This window comes from Phoca vitulina, unplaced genomic scaffold (genome assembly GCF_004348235.1).
Source record: "Phoca vitulina isolate PV1807 unplaced genomic scaffold, GSC_HSeal_1.0 scaffold7, whole genome shotgun sequence".
NCBI lineage: Eukaryota > Metazoa > Chordata > Mammalia > Carnivora > Phocidae > Phoca > Phoca vitulina.
The window spans coordinates 8,525,099-8,544,025 of record NW_022589710.1 but is presented as its reverse complement, the minus strand read 5'-3'; the positions used below and the strand labels follow the sequence as shown (position 1 = coordinate 8,544,025).

Below are 18,927 nucleotides of genomic sequence, written 5' to 3'. Positions count from 1 at the left end.
ACCGACCTCCAGAGGAGCACAACAAGAAGGTCTCAGGAAGCGCCGCCCCCCCGCCTCCCCACTCAGAGAAGTTGAGCTCCACGTGGATTCGCATCCTGACGCGCCAACACCCACTGCAGACCTGGCATATCTAACAAACACAGCGGTCAACCCCAAGACGCTGCAATTGTTACCTCATGTTAAAACGGACCTGACGCTGCAAGCAATTAGCACTGCATCTGTGAGGCAGGGAAAAACAACCAAGAGAACCGGGGCTTGAAAGGACTATTTTGGTCCAGATGGAAAATTGATACATTGTGTGCATGGTAAAAATCCTTTCAGATAGGTGTTTAAACCTTCAATTTTAAAATTCAGGTTTTAAGTGTTATTCTGGGAAAAGCAGCAGGATTCCTTTAACATCAGGAGATCTGTAAGTAAACTAAAAAGCCGTTGGAGTCTTCAGTAAAAGAATTCATGTAATAAATGAACTCAGGCGTTGGTGCAAATTAATCAAACTGCATCAATTACCAACTTTAATTAGTCACGGAATTTCAATACTCGAAGGGATCTTGGAAATCATCTGTTCCAAGAGTAGGAATTAGGGAAAATAAATGGTCAGGTGGAGAAAAACCTTCTGCCTGGAGAAACACACAAGGAAACAAAGAAACGCTGTCAGGAGGCAGCGTGCACAGGACTTCGCACATAGCCTGGGTTCAGAGCTCATGTCTGTTCTTGATGGCAGTAAAAACCTGGCTGAGATGTTTGACCTTAGCAAGCATTTATACCTCTGTAAACTAGGTAGGTGCAACACAAGGTTACTCTGAGGCCTAAGGGAGACAATCCACAGAAAAGGCTTAGTACGGTGCCTGGGATGCCATATGGTGCCCGGGACATCAGCCCTCAGTAAATATTAGCTCCATAGAAAAGGCAACTCTACAAACAGAATCTAAGTGTGCCAAACTGACACACTGTGTATCACTGGCCTTTCTCTTATGTGTCTAGAAAAGAAAAAACAATATGTGGTAGACCTAAGTACTCAGACGTCTGGCTATGAGAACAGGACATGGTACCCAAGGTCTTCTCAGAATTTAAAAAAAAAAAAAAAAAATGATCTTCATAGGAGTGATCCACATCTCTGCTAAGAAAGAAGCCAGACCTGATAAGCAAGACAAGAGGACCATGGAGATGGTGACTCTCCTCTTTTATAAGGGTAAGTGAAAGCTTCTTGCAATGGTTGTTAATGCAAAGCTGTCCCAAAGTTATGTAACTCTGGGCCAGGTATTTACCTGGCCAAAAGAGGTCCACCATGAGCCTCAATGGTGTCAATTTTAGCCTGGAGATGAACCAGTGTTATAGAGTGACTGACTGAGAAAAGTTAAAGGTTAACCAACAAAACATAACTCTGTATTTGTGTGTCTTTATGTCTTAACGTAACATTAATTTGGCCTTATCATATAACATTTATTAATTATGCTAGGGAAGGCAGCATAAAATCACAGGAGAATCACAGGCTGTGGAATATAAAAAATCCTGGTACTGGGAGGATTTTTTATCCATTGGTACTGGGAGACCTTGGATAAGAGATATAATCTCTTAACCCTCAGTGTTCCCATATGTAAAATGGGGATAACCACGCCCGCCTCATGTGTTGCCGTGAAGGGCCGGCACAGCGTCTGCCGCATAGTTGTACCTAATAAGTATTTGTTATGTTCATCAGCAGCTCTATTTTTTAATGGAAAAGAGGGCTATCCTTGCCTTACTCAGTTTCCCACACTGATAGGAATTCTAGCCACTTCAGGCCAAAGCCAAGGAATAGACAGCACTCTGTTCAGCAACAATGCACCTGAATTACAGACATGGTGTTTGTGCGGGGATTCGCCCTGGAGTATATAACTTCCCAAACCTGAACCTACAGGGTCAGAAAAGACAGCTGGACTTGAAGCAAGAGACAAGAGTCTTCATCCCATTTCTGCTACTAACTAGCTTTCTGTGTTTTGTTTGTTTGGTTCGGTTTTGACCTTAGGTGAGTCACTTAATACTTAACCTGTGTCTCCGGTTCCAAATTTATAAAATACGAGGGATTGTTTTTAGACTAGACAATATCCAAAGTCCCTTAGAGCTTTAGAAATACCATGTTTCTATAGCTGGTTCATGCTGTTATTAAAATGTGTGACTACACTCTACTCCAAAAGCCACAGGGCCCTCCTCCATGTGCTCCACCATGTTTCAACTCATGATCTGTTCCTTCAGTTAGTGGCTCCATGTAAACAGCAATTGCACAAACAGAATCAAAGTGAACCAGGTGTCACTGCCATACTTCTGCTCATTCTGGAGATCAGCAAAAGCCAGGTGAGCCGGGAGGAAATGGATCGGCCATGAAGACAGGATTTGACTGTGAAAACGAGTTTTCTGACGAGTTAAAACAGGAAGAATGCTCTGAAGACTATTTTATACCTAAATAATGCCACATGGATTAAAAAAAAAAAACAAAAACATGCAACCTCCCCTACCTCTGCAGGTTTTCATTTCCTGGGGCTGATAATATGTTTCACTTGATTCCAAACTGATCCCTCACCCTGGAAAAAATTTTGGTCAGAATTCAAAATAAAATGAGGGTATGTACCAATCAGACCAACGGGGACAAGCGCTTCAGTTTTATAGACTGTTCACATCTCACAAAACTAAGTAGTTGATTTATCATTGTAATTTTCCCAACACTTAGCAGTGTCTTGTACCTGGCAGCTCTTTGAAGGCAGAGATGATATTTCCATCTCTAGCACGGTGCCCTAGTGTATTACAGATGCTGGTTTTAGTTTGCTAGGACTACCTGAACCAAGGGCCACAGAAATGTATTTGCTCACCATTGGGAGGCTAGAAGTCTAAGATCAAGGTGTCAGTGGGGTTGGTTTGTTCTGAGGCCTCTCTCCTTGGCTTGTAGAGGACGGTGTCTCTCCCCTGTCTTCACAGGTCTTTCCTCTGTATGTCTCGGTCTAAACCTCCTCTTCTTTAAGGACTCTGGTCATATTCTCTTATGGCCCACCTACTAACCTCATGTTAACTTTTTCAAGACCCTATCTCCAAATAACATTCACATTCTGAGGTACTGGAGTTTAGAACTTCAACGTACATATAAATTTGTGTGTGGGGTTACATAGTTCAGCTCATACAGCACTCAATAGTGTTGGGTGAGTAAATGGTGGAAGGATAGGTCAATGAACAGATGGACTGGATGAATAAACAACCAACTGGTCAACAAATACTTGGCAAATTGAGCGAACTCACATAGTCACTTGTGAAGATTGGCTTTTGCTGTAATATCATCCCAAAGTTTCTTACGTTATGTATTTTAATCCAGCCTTACAAGAGGTTTTTAAAAATTACTGCTCACCAAATTCTATCAAGCTGACAAAAAATAGCTATACCCAGACTTATCAATGCCATTTCCCCTGTCCTGATCATTCTCACTTGTAATGACTTCCTGGACCCAAGAGAATATCAGTATTTGCCTACAATAAATAACTATTACATCTCCCATAAATGCCTACCTACTAAGAAACTTCACATTAGGGGAGCAGAAAGAACTAAGAAAATAGTTTTAGTCAGATCTAGTTCATGGTTCGTGCCTGGTTTTGTTTGCTTTAAACCGAACCTGGCTTGTACTTAGTTCCTAGGTTGTCTTAGCACTCGGATTCCATTCAGTGAACTAAAGAAAGGCCCCTATACAATTGTAGGGAAGACAGAAAATGCCCACCAGGGACCTCAGTGAATCTCTCCTCTGATTTCTTTGGTCACTTTGAGTGTCTATCACGTCTCTGGTGGTATAGAAATTCACAAGCCCACCCTCTCCTGCCAATGTTCCTTCTCTAGCTTTCCATCTGGCTATAGAATGAACTTGAGCATATGTAAACCTAGCAAGGTGGTTGTAGGTGTGTGTCCGGATGGAGTCGGCAAGGTCATTGTGCTCCTTGCCCTGCCCCATGCTGTCCTGAGTCATGCTGCTGGCCACCAGCCGGCATCACAGCAGGAAGCACGGCCAGGGAGCACACCCAGCCTTAATGAATGAGCTGTCTATAGCGCAGCTAGTGTGATAGCAGGGCACAGGTGTTACGGGACCAGGTAGCCTTCATTCATTCATTCCTCGCTCATCTATTCCCAACTAGAAATCTTGTTCAGCAGATCAGCCGTAACAAAAGCCTCCCTTGAAGCAAGTGTGTTGATTTTAAAAGGTTCCAATACAGATTTATACCATTTCTGTGCTTAAAAATAATAACACAGAGATAAAGGGACAGTGTGGGCTCTAGCTGTAAAATATGTGAATTCAGTATTAAAATTTAAAGACAAATTTATCGTGGTCCTTTGTCAATGACAGTGATGAATTAACCAGGCTATGACCCTTGAGCAGACTGGCTAGTCTCAATTTAGGATAAATCCATGCAATTGTCCCTCTGTTGCCTTCCCCTGAGGCTTCCTGAGATGAGGTAGTATTCATGAGTATTTCCATACATGGCACGAGGCCTGATGCCATTTATTTTGATTACACATATAGAATGGGCCCTGCTGTCCTAAGTTCTCTCAATCTGCAGAGTTCTTTACCCATTCCCACATACTTAGATGTTTGTGTTGGGAATTAATCAAATACCTTCATGTGCTATAAAACTTCTTGTCAGGAATTTAAACCAAGTGATTTCTGACCTCTGTCCATCTGCCTCGCTTTTTAAAATGTGTTTTAACTGACCTGTTTTTGACATGCTTTATTGTAAACCACTTTATATTCTTTTTGAGAGTAGGTGGCATATAAATCGTAGTTGAAGAAAAACCTTCAAAACAACATAATATTCCCAGAGTGTGAAAAGCTCAGTGGGGAAGCAGCAAGATGGAGGGCCAGTTCCCCTTGGGCCCACCCAGCTAGGCGCACCTGTCACTCCACCATCAGGTCCTGTTCTCTGCAGGCCACGGAATGATGGAAGGGCCATTCAAAGGTCTGTTCAGAGCCCTACTCTGCCAGAAGCAGAGCATCTAATTCATTCAAGCCTTGCTCTGATGACACTCTCACCTGACAGAAGGACAAGGACCTATTTTTGGCCAATGTGGGAGAACTACATGGATGACAGAATGGAGGTGACTGGCACTTGGGAGAGAAAAGGAATCTTGTCATCATATGATTTGTAAGAGCCAAAGAAGGGAATATGAGCATTTTGTGTTCCTGAAACTGTAAGCAAGCACAACTCCACAGGTCCAGAGAGAAGAAGGGGTGAGTCAGTGGACTTAAACTCAGAGGGCAGCATATTGTGGAGGTTAAAGTGCACACTCAGGAATCCGGACAGACCTGAGTCAGGCTCCTGACTCTGCCCTCACAGCTATGCAGACATCACTTCCCTGTGTCTCAGGTTCCCCAGTAGGATCATGAGTCATAGGACCTGCCTTCAATGTTGACTGTGAGAATTCAACAAAGTAACGTATATAAAAGCCTCTAGCACAATGCCCGAATCAAATAAACACTTGCTGTCGTTGTTGTTGTTACCACCAGATTGCAGGCCTCCTATGTGTAAGGCGCTATGCTAGATGCTCTTTGGTCCCATGGTCAGAGACTCTGGGACCAGAAATTGACTCCAGAAATATTAGAGGCTCCACATAATATAATTCTGACTATCTACTCATACATAATTCCAGAGAGGAAGAAGAGAGGAAATGATCCAAAGAAATCACTGTGTCTCCAATTAGTTTATATTTTATAAGGATACTTACAAAGGCAGGAAGGAGGAATTTGCAACCAAGAGCAGATACAAAGGAATGACATGAAATGAATAAAGTCAGGGCGGTAGGAGGCTGGGGCCTGGGACTAATGCATACACAGAACAACAACAAGAACCACTGGGGCGTGCTCAGAACAAGGAAAAAAACAAGAGAAGGGTTGGCCTACTGCTTGGGGCAGATGACGCAGTTAACTTAGAGGTGATAGAGTGAAACGGAATTACTCAACTCCTAGTTTGTTCCCATCTTCTCTATCAAGAAGAACAATCTGCAAGCCAGAAAGGAGAGCAAAAACATGGCCAAGAGGAAATTAAAGTCTGAGATACGAGGAGATAGGAAGAGAGCTCCTGGCCACTGCCGTTAAGTCTCCAGGCTCCGGTGAATTACATCCCAGAGCCATCCATTCATGCACCCAAATACTCACTGCAACAGGGACAGCAAAGTAAATAGCCCTAGTACCCTAAAAGAACATGAATTCTTGATTATGGTATCTGAAAAAAATGGCAATGAGATAATATATGAGAGTTTATGAGGCATGGTAGAACTTCCAGAAACTTGCAGAGAGACAAATGTCTCCATTTTAGTAACAGACACTTTCAGCAAAATTTTAGTAGAGATTAGACACCTCGTGTTGACCCAAGAAGGTGAATACTGGTCACACCAACCTCATCGCTCTCATGGGGTTCCCCGGACACTAACAGTGTGCCACAGTGTTGTAGAGTTAGGAAATGATAACTACAAGGCCGCGCCATTTCTTCGTGAACCAGGTAGGGAGAAAGGCTCCATGATAGTACAGTTAGGAGAACTCAGAATGGCTCAGCTATAACCCCCAAAGAGGCCTGGAGAACAGGCTTGCAGAAACCTGGAGACGGATTTTAGTGGCACTTGACACAGTCTTCAGTGCCTCTCTGTCCAGCCGGCGATCTTGACTTTCAGGACAAGGAAGTTTACTGACATCTGCTGGGAGAAAGACCAGGAGGCAGCCAGGGGGTGAAGGAGGGGTTGAGAGCCCAGCTGTGGAAGCAGGGAGGCTGTGTTTGGATCCCAGCTCCGCTCCTTACTGGTTGTGTGATGTTAAGGAAGGTACGTATACTCCCTGACTCAATTTTCCCATCTAGAAAATGGGGATAATAATTGTACCTACCTCACTTAGATGAGGTAGATTAAACTGGCATGTATAAAAGGACTTAGAAGAGTACCTGATTATAGGAGTTACCTGGCAGACTGAAATGGTGGGACCCTGCAAGATGAAAGCTGGAAAGATAAAATACTGATGATAAATTACAGAAGAATGATGAAGGCAAAGGAGAAAATGAGTCAGGGTAAGGGAGAGGAGATGGTGGAAGCAGAGGCACTCTGGGAAGGTGGTCTCTGAGGGATGGTATCTGACAAGGGACTGAAGTGAGGGGTTGAGCCACGGAGTGCTGGGAAGAGCAAAGGCCCTAAAGCAGGAAAAGGCTGGGGCCGGAAGCTAGTACGTGAGGCGGGAGCCTGGTGGGCGTGCTGCAGAGAAGGAAACTGAGGTTAGAAAGGGCTCATCATACGCAGCCCTGCCAGCCAGGAGAAGCATGGGGGTTCACCTCATATGACATGGGCAGCCATCGAAGGATTGTGAGCAGGAGAGAGTTATGACTTTAAATGATCACTTTGGCTACTTTTTGAAGAATATGCTGAAGAGGGGTAAGAATGGAATTAGGGAAATCAATTTGGGGGGACAGTAGTCGAATAGTTTTGTGGCATTTGTTAAAAAGATTTTATTCATTTATTTTGCGAGAGAGAGAGAGTAGGAGCGGGAGGAGGGGCAGAGGGAGAGAGAGAGAGAGAGACTCTCCAGCAGACTCCACGCTGAGCATGGAGCCCCACGTGGGGTTCAATCTCTTGACCCTGAGATCATGACCTGAGCCGAAATCAAGAGTCAGACGCTCAACCGACTAAGCCACACACGCAGCCCAGTTTTGTGGTATTTTAAGAAAGAGATGATGGTGTCTTAGGCTGGGAGAAAATGGTAAAAGGTGGCAGACTCAGAATATATTTTGAACAGTGTGATCCTGATTTTATAAAAAAGAAATACACCCACACATATACTGGAAAGATACATATGCAGATATTAATAGTGATTATCTCTAGATCACGTTATTCGCGGTGACTTTAATTTCCTTCTTTGTGATTTCTTCTGCATTTTTCAAAGCTTCCCCAACAGACACGTGGTGTTTAAGAAATCGGGAGAGGGGGGAAGAACATTTTTGGAAAAGAAACAATCAATTATTCAAGGACAAGCCAAGTGAGGTGAGGATCAGTACAAGCCTAAGACATGTCGAGGATTTGACTAGCAGCAATTTCAATACCTATTGACAGCGTAAATGACTGCAGGTAATAGGACTTAATTTTCATAGGTACCCCCCTCCCTGTGGAAGGTGACTGTCCTTTTCCACGCCGCTTCATTCCAGCCCACCTGGTTTATCATGTGCAGCCCCGAGTACCACAGTCTAGGATCTAAATGAATTAGAGGAGAATACTCTGGATAGGGAGGGGACTTCAAACCACACACTGTAACAAGAGGAGTAGTTACCACCCACTGAGCACCCACTCTGTGTCAGGCACTTTCAAAATGTGAAAAGTTAAACTAGGAGATGATTTGAATGGAAGGAAAAAGGGGACAAATGAACATATTTTTGAGCCCTAGTGGAGCTACTGCATTAAGCACTTTATCATACTTCATCGCATCTAATCCTTACCATGATCTTCTGAGATAAGTATTATCCCTGATTTAGAGAGCTGAATTGAATTCATGAAAGAATTAAACCCATGAAACTGAATTACGGAAACAGCACTGCATCACTGGGCTCTGGACCCAGACAGCCAGAGTTCAAGTCCTGACAGCTATACACGCCCTTGGCCATGCTGCTAAGCCTTCCTAAGCTTCAGTTCCCTCAGCTACAAAAGAAGGCTAATCTCATGGGGTTGCTTGAAGATTAAATTAGTTAATACATTAGAGCACGTAGCACAGTGCCTGGCATATAGTAAGCTCAATAAGCATCAGCTATTACTGTTGAGAAAACATACCTAAGGTCACCCTGTAATTTGGGGAACCACAGAGAAGAAAAGAATCTGAGGGGCCTGGGTAATTGCTTTCTAGTGGTGATGGTCTGTCATAGGGAAGAAGAGAGGCTTATACTGACTTCAGGAAGTAGAACCAGATTCAGGGAATGTAAGTGTAACAGGGTGTTGGGTAGAATGCAACCTGAAATTAGTTAGCTAGGCAATGCCAGTGACTTTTCTGCCAAGCAGATACCTATCTCTCTCCTTCAGGGAAAAGTCATTAAGTGGTTCTTATGATGCTATAAGAGGCCATGCCCCACAGGTCTAGAGAGAGAACCTAGTAAAGCTTCTTATAGCTCGACAAAGCCTGCATGTCTAATACCCTTTGTTTTTTGTGTTTTTTTTTAAGATTTTATTTATTTGACAGAGAGAGACACAGCGAAAGAAGGAACACAAGCAGAGGGAGTGGGGGAGGGAGAAGCAGGCTTCCCGCCGAGCAGGGAGCCCGATATGGGGCTCGATCCCAGGACCCTGGAATCACGACCTGAGCCAAAGGCAGACGCTTAACGACTGAGCCACCCAGGCGCCCCTCTAATACCCTTTGTTATGCAGAGCTGGTCTCTGATGAGAGGTGGGAAAGCACATGGGGTTCAAGAGTCTCCCTGATGGGTTACGACAGACCCCATAAGAAGCGTTCTGGGAGAAAGGGACCCCAAAGACCCCAAAGGGGGGCCCCCCAAACTCACCATGAGGAAAGGGGCAGGTCTTGGTTACCAGCAGGGAGGCAGGGTAATCCTTGCGGGAGTTGGAGGAGGCTGGTTCGAACACAGGCCATGGCTGAGACTGGAAACCTTCTCGATGTGGGTATGATTGGAGTACCATGACTGAGCACTATAAACTAAGAGAGCTGTCATCTTGGAGCCCAAGCACATGCACTATGTGGAGGCTTTAGGGCAACAAGGGAATCCCTGCAGCAGTGGGGGAAAATACTGTGGAGCCAGTTCACAGCAACACTGCAGATCACTCACACCCAAGACTGACCCTTTGGAATGAATTAAGACCAGGGTGTTCTTGGTGTTCTTGGATGTTCAGAAGAGGTGGGCGGTGGTTGGGGCCTTAAGAAAGAAGTTTTGGAATCCCTACTAATGTGAGCAGGAAGGTGTTCTGGCAACTGATTGGGGGGAAAAGGATATTCCCATTCTTTGTAGCGCCCCCTCCCCCAAACTGGTGAAGTATGTTAAATCAGTCATATCCAAGTCGTAAATAAGATTTCATTAAACTCAACATTTAGGACTTTCTAAAAATCAGGATCAATAATAACAGCTCCTATTGATTTGACGCTCATTATATGCCAAACTCTTTACATGTCTTAACTCATTAATCTTCACAAAACCCTCTGAGATGGAGATGATTTTCACCACCATTTTACAGGAAACTGAGGCTGGGAGAAGCTAAAATACCTTGTTCAAGGTCACATGATAGACACTGATGGAACAAGAATTAGCTGATGGGGTGCCTGATCGCAGAGCTGATCCTTTTCACCAATGCTTCAATCTACCCCCTGTAAAGATGGAAGGGGAGATGCAAGGCCATGTGGCTATGCCGTTGATGGGATGAGAATAGATGAGTGGGCTACAACACCCATAAAGTCTTTCCTATGCTGCCACACCGAGATTTTATGCTTCCTTGCAACCTTAAGAATCTGTGGGCTTCATTTATCTCTACAGAATTGCTATAAAAATGAGTTGTTTGTTACAAGTGGAAAATAAGCATAGGAACTATGGCTAAGGAATATAAAGATAAACCACATATCGAGACACATTCTAAGTCTGTAGGTCAAATTTCATGACAACGACCTTCAGAGGAGTAGTATTTGTCCATTCAGCAAATATCTATTCCACGTCTTCTGTGTGCTGGGTATACTGCAGGGAGCTGAACAGATGAAGATCCCTACCTTCGTGGATTTTACAGTCTTGTGGGGGGAGGGAAAATAAACAGCAAACCTAATAGCTGAGTAAATTAGATGGTATATTAGAAGGCTTTAAGTACTCGATCACAGTTGCAGCTTTAAATTAGGCTGGCAGGGGAGACCTCTTTGAGAAGGTGACACTGAAGTGAAGGCTAAAAGGAAGAGAGAGAGTCAGTCATGTCGGTATCTGAAGGGAAAACACTGGAGGCAGAGGATACACCCAATGCAGAGGCTGGGACAAGAGCCTACCTGAGTGGAGGAGATGCAAGGAGGCCGGTGTGACTGGGGCAGGGTTAGGCGAGGAGTAGGAGGTTAAGGTCCAAACAGTGAGGGAAGGGTGGCAGGTCTGCCAAGCTTTTATAGCAAGTAAGATGAGGAACTGTCATGGGGTTTCAAGTAGAGGAGTGACAGGATCTAACTTGCACTGAATATATTAAAATGCACTGTATTTTATACTGTTTTGACTTGAACATATTCTTTATCATGGAGCTCGATGCTTGGGAGGAGGCATCAGCGTGAGGTATAGAGAACCCCACCGATCTTGTGACTGGACTGGAAGGGGAGGGAGTCGGTGCATTTGAGTAAAAATAGTTTTGTCATTTAGTTCAAAGAGCCGCTGGGAGGACTAACTAATAACAATAGCTGTAAAGGTCACTGCAAATAGGAAGGGCTATCAAATGCTAACTACTACTTAAAAATAAAAAGCCTGTCATTATTCCTTGGTCCTGGAGTCAAGACCTCTAGCAGCCACGGCCAGCGCAGCCCGTTAACACTTTGCTGCCCTTAAAGGACTTCTCCCTTAACCTGGGCCATCTGACGGCCGGGTCCCCCGTGTACAGCTCTGATGGAAGGAACGGAGCCGTTTACTCTGTGTACTCAGCAACAAAACACAGGGGTGGATGAACATTTGTTGCAAAAAGAAAATTCTTAAGCAGTGCCTACAAGGCTCCCTGAAAAGCCTCGAGTGTTTAAATGAGTGACATGGGGATAGATGTAAAAAGCTCTTGCAATGAGTTGTTTACACCAATCCATCGGGTCATGGAAATTTTGCTCGAGATCTGTTTGTGTGGGAACCGCACCGGAATACTAGCTTGCCGGTGCCAGCTTTGAAACCGACACAATGAATAGCTATTGTTCTGACACCGTATCCGGCGGCTCGTGTCTACACACACTGAAGACGACCTTCCTCTTCAGAAATAACTTCCAGCCATTATATGGCTTTTTACATTGTTACCGGTGTACCCGATGTTCTAGATGACCGGGGAAGAGGGAAATTGCATAAGGACATTTCAGATTCTCTCCTGAAAGGATTCCCCAACTTCTCTATTTTGTTCAGTCAGGTCACCCAGTTTACTGCATTCCTAGCATGATGAGAAATGGTGGAAGACACACAAAGTAAGGGGTGGAGAAGGGAAGTAAATTATTAAACACCTAGGAAGGACCAGGCTCTGTGTTAGGAGATCATTTTATTTCACCATCACAACCCCGTGAAAATAAATACTACCCCCTTTTTTGCAGATGAGGCAACTAAGGCTTAGAGAGATTAAGTAACTTACTTAAATTATTTAACAAGCCTTAGAGCTGGGGTTTGAACCTAATTCTACTGACTACGAATCCTCATGTTCACCGGCCACATGGATTTGCCCTCAAGAAGACTGTCATCTACTGGGTGAGGCAAGACTTACACACGGAAACCAATAGGAGACAAATACCAGCCGTGCATAATCAGATGCTTAATTCACATGATCGAGCCTCCTGAATTCAGTTCTATACATACGTACAGATACCCACAAAGAACAAGGCCCTAAGCAAAATACAGGCAGGGACAGTAAAGGAAGCATGATTTTTCTATCAATGACATCTACACCTCAGATAATCTGAGAGTCTCTGAGAATTCTCTGAGAATTATCCGAGAATCTCAGATTATCAGAGAAGATAAGCATGAGGTTGTAGGACCAAGGGAGCCTTGCCCACCTTTTGATGTGCCTGGGCCCACTCATGTCTTTTCCCTAAAGTTCCAGGGTCTGCAGGATAACAGACTTGGGGTGGGAGGTGTCAGAGGAAAAGCAGTAGGTCCCAAGACACTGAAGACAATGTGAATTAGGGGTCACAGAGAGAGCTAATAGCACCCATGGGTCATTATGACCATAAGCCTAAAAGGTGAATGATTACCTGCTAATGTTTCAGGAAATGTTTAGCTTCTAGGATGTCTGCCCGGTTTCTTCCCATCCACTGGTATCCACGGTCCTGTGGGAACAGCAGTTGTGCTGTTATTAAGCTATAATAAACAGCTCCAAACTCGCCCCTCTTTGCTCCGCCTGGCAGTTGGGGGCCGGGGCTCTGTGCTGCTCTTAGGCTGTGCCAGGGAGGCGTGCTGGATGGAGCCCGCAAGGCCGCAGAGGGAAGAAGGGGCCTGCTCTCTGCTGAGTGCTTGCTGTTTGCTTCCTATTTATCAGCAGCTCCCCAGTCTCAGGGCTTCACTTGGGGAGGCCCGTCATTCTGGTAGCAGCAGGTGATTCTAGTTGGCAGGTTTTCCAATACTCACAGAACCAGCCTCGTGATACGTGACCACCCCCCCCCAAATCTTCTACATTTTAAAAATGCTGACCTCTTCCGCTGCTCCTCTAGCCTTGGGGCTGGCAGCTGCTTCCCTCAGTTACCACCATCATGACACCTTAATGTACTCTCTGGCTTTTCTTCAACGCCTAGTTAAGAGTTCTGAGTATTACATTCTCCCTATTAAACTAACCGATCCGATTTCTGACTCCTGACAGGACTCTGACTGATATACAATTAATTTCACTGTTAACTGAAATTAAAGCAAATTAGAAAGCTATTTCATATATGCCACGGTCCAATACACATTTAGTTCATCCCTCGTACCCACATGAGGCTGCTAATCTGACCATGTCCCTGCCTGGTTGGAGGTCACGCAATAGCTCCCCACTGTTCACTGCATAAAATCCAAGCTCCTAGCACCAGGCCCTCCACAAGTCTCTACTCCCCCTCCAGACACATCCCTACCATGCCTGTTCAAACCCACCATGCTGTTTTTCACATCCCATACCTTTGCCTAGGTTTTCCTCTGCTTAGAATTTGTCCTTTAAAGTCCAGCTCAGATGTCACCTCTTCCCTGTTTCTACCTCTCCCTCTAACTGCTGAAGAGTCCCTTCTGAAATACAAATCAAAACCTCAATGAGATATCACCTCACATGGATCAGAATGTCTAAAATTAACAAGTCAGGAAATGACAGATGTTGGTGAGGATGCAGAGAAAGGGGAACCCTCTTACACTGTTGGTGGGAATGCAAGCTGGTGCAGCCACTCTGGAAAACAGTATGGAGGTTCCTCAAAAAGTTAAAAATAGAGCTACCCTAGGACCCAGCAATTGCACTACTAGGTATTTATCCAAAGGATACAAAAATGCTGATTCAAAGGGGCACCTGCACCCCAATGTTTATAGCAGCAATGTCCACAATAGCCAAACTATGGAAAGAGCCCAGATGTCCATCAGCAGATGAATGGATAAAGAAGGTGTGGTACATATGCACAATGGAATATTACTCAGCCATCAAAAATAATGAAACCTTGGGGCGCTTGGGTGGCTCAGTCGGTTAAGTGTCTGCCTTCAGCTCAGGTCATGATCCCGGGGTCCTGGGATGGAGTCCCTCATCGGGCTCCCTCCCTGCTCAGCGGGGAGTCTGCTTCTCCCTCTCTTCTCCCCCTGCTTTGTGCTCGCTCTCTCTCTCTCTGTCAAATAAATAAATACAATTTTTAAAAAAATAGTAATAATGAAATCTTGCCATTTGCAATGATGTGGACAGAACTAGAGGGTATTGTGCTAAGCAAAATAAGTTGGTCAGAGAAAGACAAATACCGTATGATTTTACTCATATGTGGAATTTAAGAAACAAAACAGATGAACATAGGGGAAGGGAAGGAAAAATAAAATAAGATAAAAACAGAGAGGGAGGCAAACCATAAGAGACTCTTAACTATAGGGAACAAACTGAGGGTTGCTGGAGGGGAGGTGGGTGGGGGATGGGCATTAAGGAGGGCACATGATGTAATGAGCACCAGGTGTTATATACAACTGATGGATCACTAAATTCTACCCCTGAAATTAATAATACACTATATGTTAACTAAATCGAATTTAAATTAAAAAATTAAAATAAATAAATAAAAAATACTCCCTACTGTGCTTCTTAGTCTTAATGTACTCTTCTATTAGACCATGAGCTTCTGAAGGCCAAGGAAGACATCATTCTCTATCATTATGTCAGTACCTGGAACAGTGCTGGGCACTCAGTAGACCCTTAACAAATATTTGAACTTGAAATTCCCTGCTATGTTTTCATTATCCAAGTTTCTTGCTACCCACTTGAGGCATACAATTACAAAAACAAAACAAAACAAAAAAACACCAAACCCTCAATACTCAAAGAACTTTAAAATTCATTCCTTTCTCTTCTGTTTGGATGGAATCCTCATCCAGATACAAAGCTGTTTGTATATTTTTGTATTAGGTAATATCCGTAAGAGGTAACAACATTATAATTTCCTTAGTTCAGTGCCAAGGAAGGCTGACATCATCATGAGTTCAAGAGCTGCAGTTAACAAAGGAGTAAAAATGGCCATTCAGGACTTTGGCTAAAAGGAAAGTGGTTCCTCTGACCAGGGCAAGCCAGCACTGTGCTAAGTAATGCTCACAAAAGTCTACTAAAGTCAAATACATGCAAGAGGTTAAGCGATTTGCCTAACTGAAATCCAGGACTCAGCTCTCCCATGATACCAAACATGGGATGAAGATTGTTACTGCTGGGACGAACTGCTCCAGGCATCCCAGGGTGGCCAGGGGTCCCTCATGGATTTGGCGGTGGAAACACTTCCAAGTTGACCATATCATCAGGGCACAGGATTTTTGCTGTCCCACACCTTGGAAACCATTTCCATCACTGTTGGATAACTATGCATGTACTTTACCACCTTGATGGTTCCTTAAAGTCTGAAAGTGCCAAGTGAGTGGCAACAGAAAGCTGTGGGACCCTGGAGGCAAACAGTAGGCAGCATAAATCCAACTCTGATCAAGGCCATTGTGTGCTCAACATTTTGGAGATGGAGCTGGAAAGAAACAAAGGAAAAAAAAAAAGGCACGGTTCCTCTTTGTTCTATAATCTATCTTTTGATCCTTTAATATGTAGATAATAAGCATCTATTCTTGCATGGAGAAGGAACATGAATCAGTTTGGTCAGAGATAACTGTGACCTCTCTAAGACAGTGTGTTTTACTCACAGAGTTGCTAAGAGAGTTGTATTTTCACACCTGTAGACATCACAAGGATTCAACTGAATCTTACTGAGAATAATTGATTACACTGCCCTACCTCAGGAGTAATTACATCTGTTTGAGTTTCTGTCACTTTATTTTCAGGAATCTCTGCTGAACAATCGCATACCTATTTGTTTTGTTTTGTTTTGTTTTGTTTTGTTTTAATGATTCTAATATTGACATTTTGTGTAAACCTGATTGTGAAAAATCCATTTGAGAAGTGTGGCTTGGTATGGTACTGAGCATAACCTGGAGAATGAAGTTAGTTAACAGAACAAAAAGTTACATTTCCTAATCTAAAGTAATAAATTCAAAGAAACAAGCTAAATCTCTCATATTTTTCCCTGGTGAAGAACACTTCATGTGGGATATGACCTATTTTGAAAAATTCCATAGAAGGACAACAGTTAGATAGTTGGCTGGGTGACTTCCTTTCACCCCTCCCGACAGGTTCTCTGCCCTCCCCACTCTGAGACCTGCCCTGGGAGGCACAACCCATAGACCATGTCCATGGGCTCTTGGGCCTCTTGGCTTCCCACTGGGTTCTGCCAATGGGGAGCTCACAGGAGATGGGCCCTCTGAGAGTTGTTCGTGGTAATCAGAATCTCTGCCTCAGGACTGCTTCGGGTTGACTTAATGCTTGACCTAAGGTCACTTGCCTCAAGGCAGCCTTCTCTATATTACTGCCACACCTCTTCCCTTTACCTGAACCCAGGGTGAGGGTGGTTGTACTGCTTCTAGCCCTGGGTTATTGTGGAACCCCTGGGGTTCCCTCCCCAGCTACCACCCCACCCTCATCTTGGTAAAGTTCCTTATAAGTTGATTTTCAACAGATTATCTTCATTTGGGTATGCCATCTCTTTCCTGCTAGGATCCTGACTGGATAATGTTATACTGCTCAATATGGAGGGGTAGAAACATTCCAGTCTTTTTTTTTTTTTAAGATTTTATTTATTTATTTGAGAGAGAGAGAGCAGGAGGAGGAGGGGAAGAGCAGAGTAAGAGGGAGAAGCAGACTCCCCACTGAGCAGGGAGCCCGATGCGGGACTTGATCCCAGGACCCTGAGATCATGACCTGAGCTGAAGGCAGAAGCCCAACCGACTGAGCCAACCAGGTGCCCAAAACATTCCAGTCTTTTATGGCCAGTCTGCTTTCCAGAGAGTTAGGTAATATGCAGATACTATTCAAAATATTCAACATACTGCCCCAGCAGGGTCCTGGAGACCCTGCTGAACCAGGCATTATCCCTTAAGTTGCTAGATTATAGAAAGGCCTACAGAGTACCCAAAGAGGGGCTGAGGCAGCCAGAGCCAATAGCACTTGGGAGTGTCAGGATAGAGGCTATCGACCAACCAACGGAACGGGTTAGTGTTTTAACAGCTGGTGCATTCCAGTTAAATGTTAGCCCAGGTAATATGCCTACCTATCTATTTTCAACTTTAGGTTAGCAAATTTCAACCACAAAGTTCATTTTTATGTTTATTTAACAGACTCTGAAGGGAGAAATGCAGACAAAAAATGAACAGAGAACAGATGTTGCCTTGTACATATAATGAATGAGCAACAAATTTTGCATTCCCCCACCCTAAGTGAACCAAGAAAAGAACCAATTTTAAGCCTCTGGCAGAATGGGCAGCATATCGACAAGCTCAACATATGAACCAAATTTCAAAGGCTGCCCAGTGCTACCAGGGATTTTTAGAACTGTGACATTTGCATCAAAGATTGCGTCTGTGCTAAGCATTTTGCATCTCTTATGACAATCCTTTTAATCCTGGACTGTGGGGCGCCTGGGTCGCTCAGTCATTAAGCGTCTGCCTTTGGCTCAAGTCATGATCCTGGGGTCCTGGGATCGAGCCCCGCATCGGGCTCCCTGCTCCGCTGGAAGCCTGCTTCTCACTCTCCCACTCTCACTCCCACTGCTTGTGTTCCCTCTCTCGCTGTGTCTCTCTCTGTCAAATAAATAAATAAAATCTTAAAAAAAAAAAAATCCTGGACTGTGGTTTCTGAATTTGTTTGAGCCTATAAAATAAAGCAGGGTTTGGGCGCCTGGGTGGCTCAGTTGGTTAAGCGACTGCCTTCGGCTCAGGTCATGATCCTGGAGTCCCAGGATCGAGTCCCACATCGGGCTCCCTGCTCAGCGGGGAGTCTGCTTCTCCCTCTGACCCTCTTCCCTCTCTTGCTCTCTGTCTCTCATTCTCTCTTTCTCAAATAAATAAATAAAATCTTTAAAAAATAAATAAATAAATAAATAAAGCAGGGTTTGATCCTTGGCCACACACAAGAAGTTTCTTGATTCTTTTTAGAGCTGATCCTGTGTAATATAATAGGTTATTCCTCCTCTGAAACATAATTATATCACATATTTTTATATTTCCTTCTGCTGCTTCTATGGTGACACCATTTACATATCTCCAGTGATTAGTCATGAAAATGGGCCATATGCTTGTAACACATACTATCTGGGTTTTCAATCCTGTTAGTTTAAGCTGTGGACATTTACATAAATTCCTTTCTTATTTACTGTGTTGCAAATGCTGAACAAACTATCTCGCTAATGTAGCATCAGGTTAAAGAAAATGAGACACCTAATGATTTTGCCAGAATTTAAAAGGGAATCTTTAGCTACAGATCAATGGTTGGATCTGAAAGAATACCCATCTCAGGAGATAGCATTTCAAATACCAGTATTTCTCCTTTGCCCCATTAACAACTGGCAGTAACAGCAGAGAACATAACAGAATTAGGGAGAAATCCATAACACGGAATGTGTGCATATATGTATAAGAGGCCAAAAGATATAGGGCAGATTAAGCTACAGAAGAAAATATTCTGGTGATCATTAACTGTACAGTG

The 18,927-nt window shown here is 43.9% G+C and overlaps 1 protein-coding gene across 2 annotated transcripts in view; it reads right to left on the bottom strand.

Annotated features, from left to right (window-relative positions):
• Positions 1-14,462: 14,462 nt before the first annotated feature.
• The window catches only part of NUBPL (nucleotide binding protein like), a 275,956-nt gene continuing 271,491 nt past the window's right edge, over positions 14,463-18,927 (bottom strand). Inside the window, exons 11-12 of one of the 2 annotated variants that reach the window (XM_032404898.1) lie at positions 15,725-15,862; positions 14,463-14,488 (exon numbers count right to left, since the gene is read on the bottom strand). In XM_032404898.1, the coding sequence (XP_032260789.1) occupies positions 15,740-15,862 (123 nt within the window). In that variant the 3' untranslated portion in view covers positions 14,463-14,488; positions 15,725-15,739. Of the gene's footprint in view, positions 14,489-14,861; positions 15,863-18,927 lie in introns of those variants that run through there. The other variant, XM_032404897.1, reaches the window with a different exon arrangement.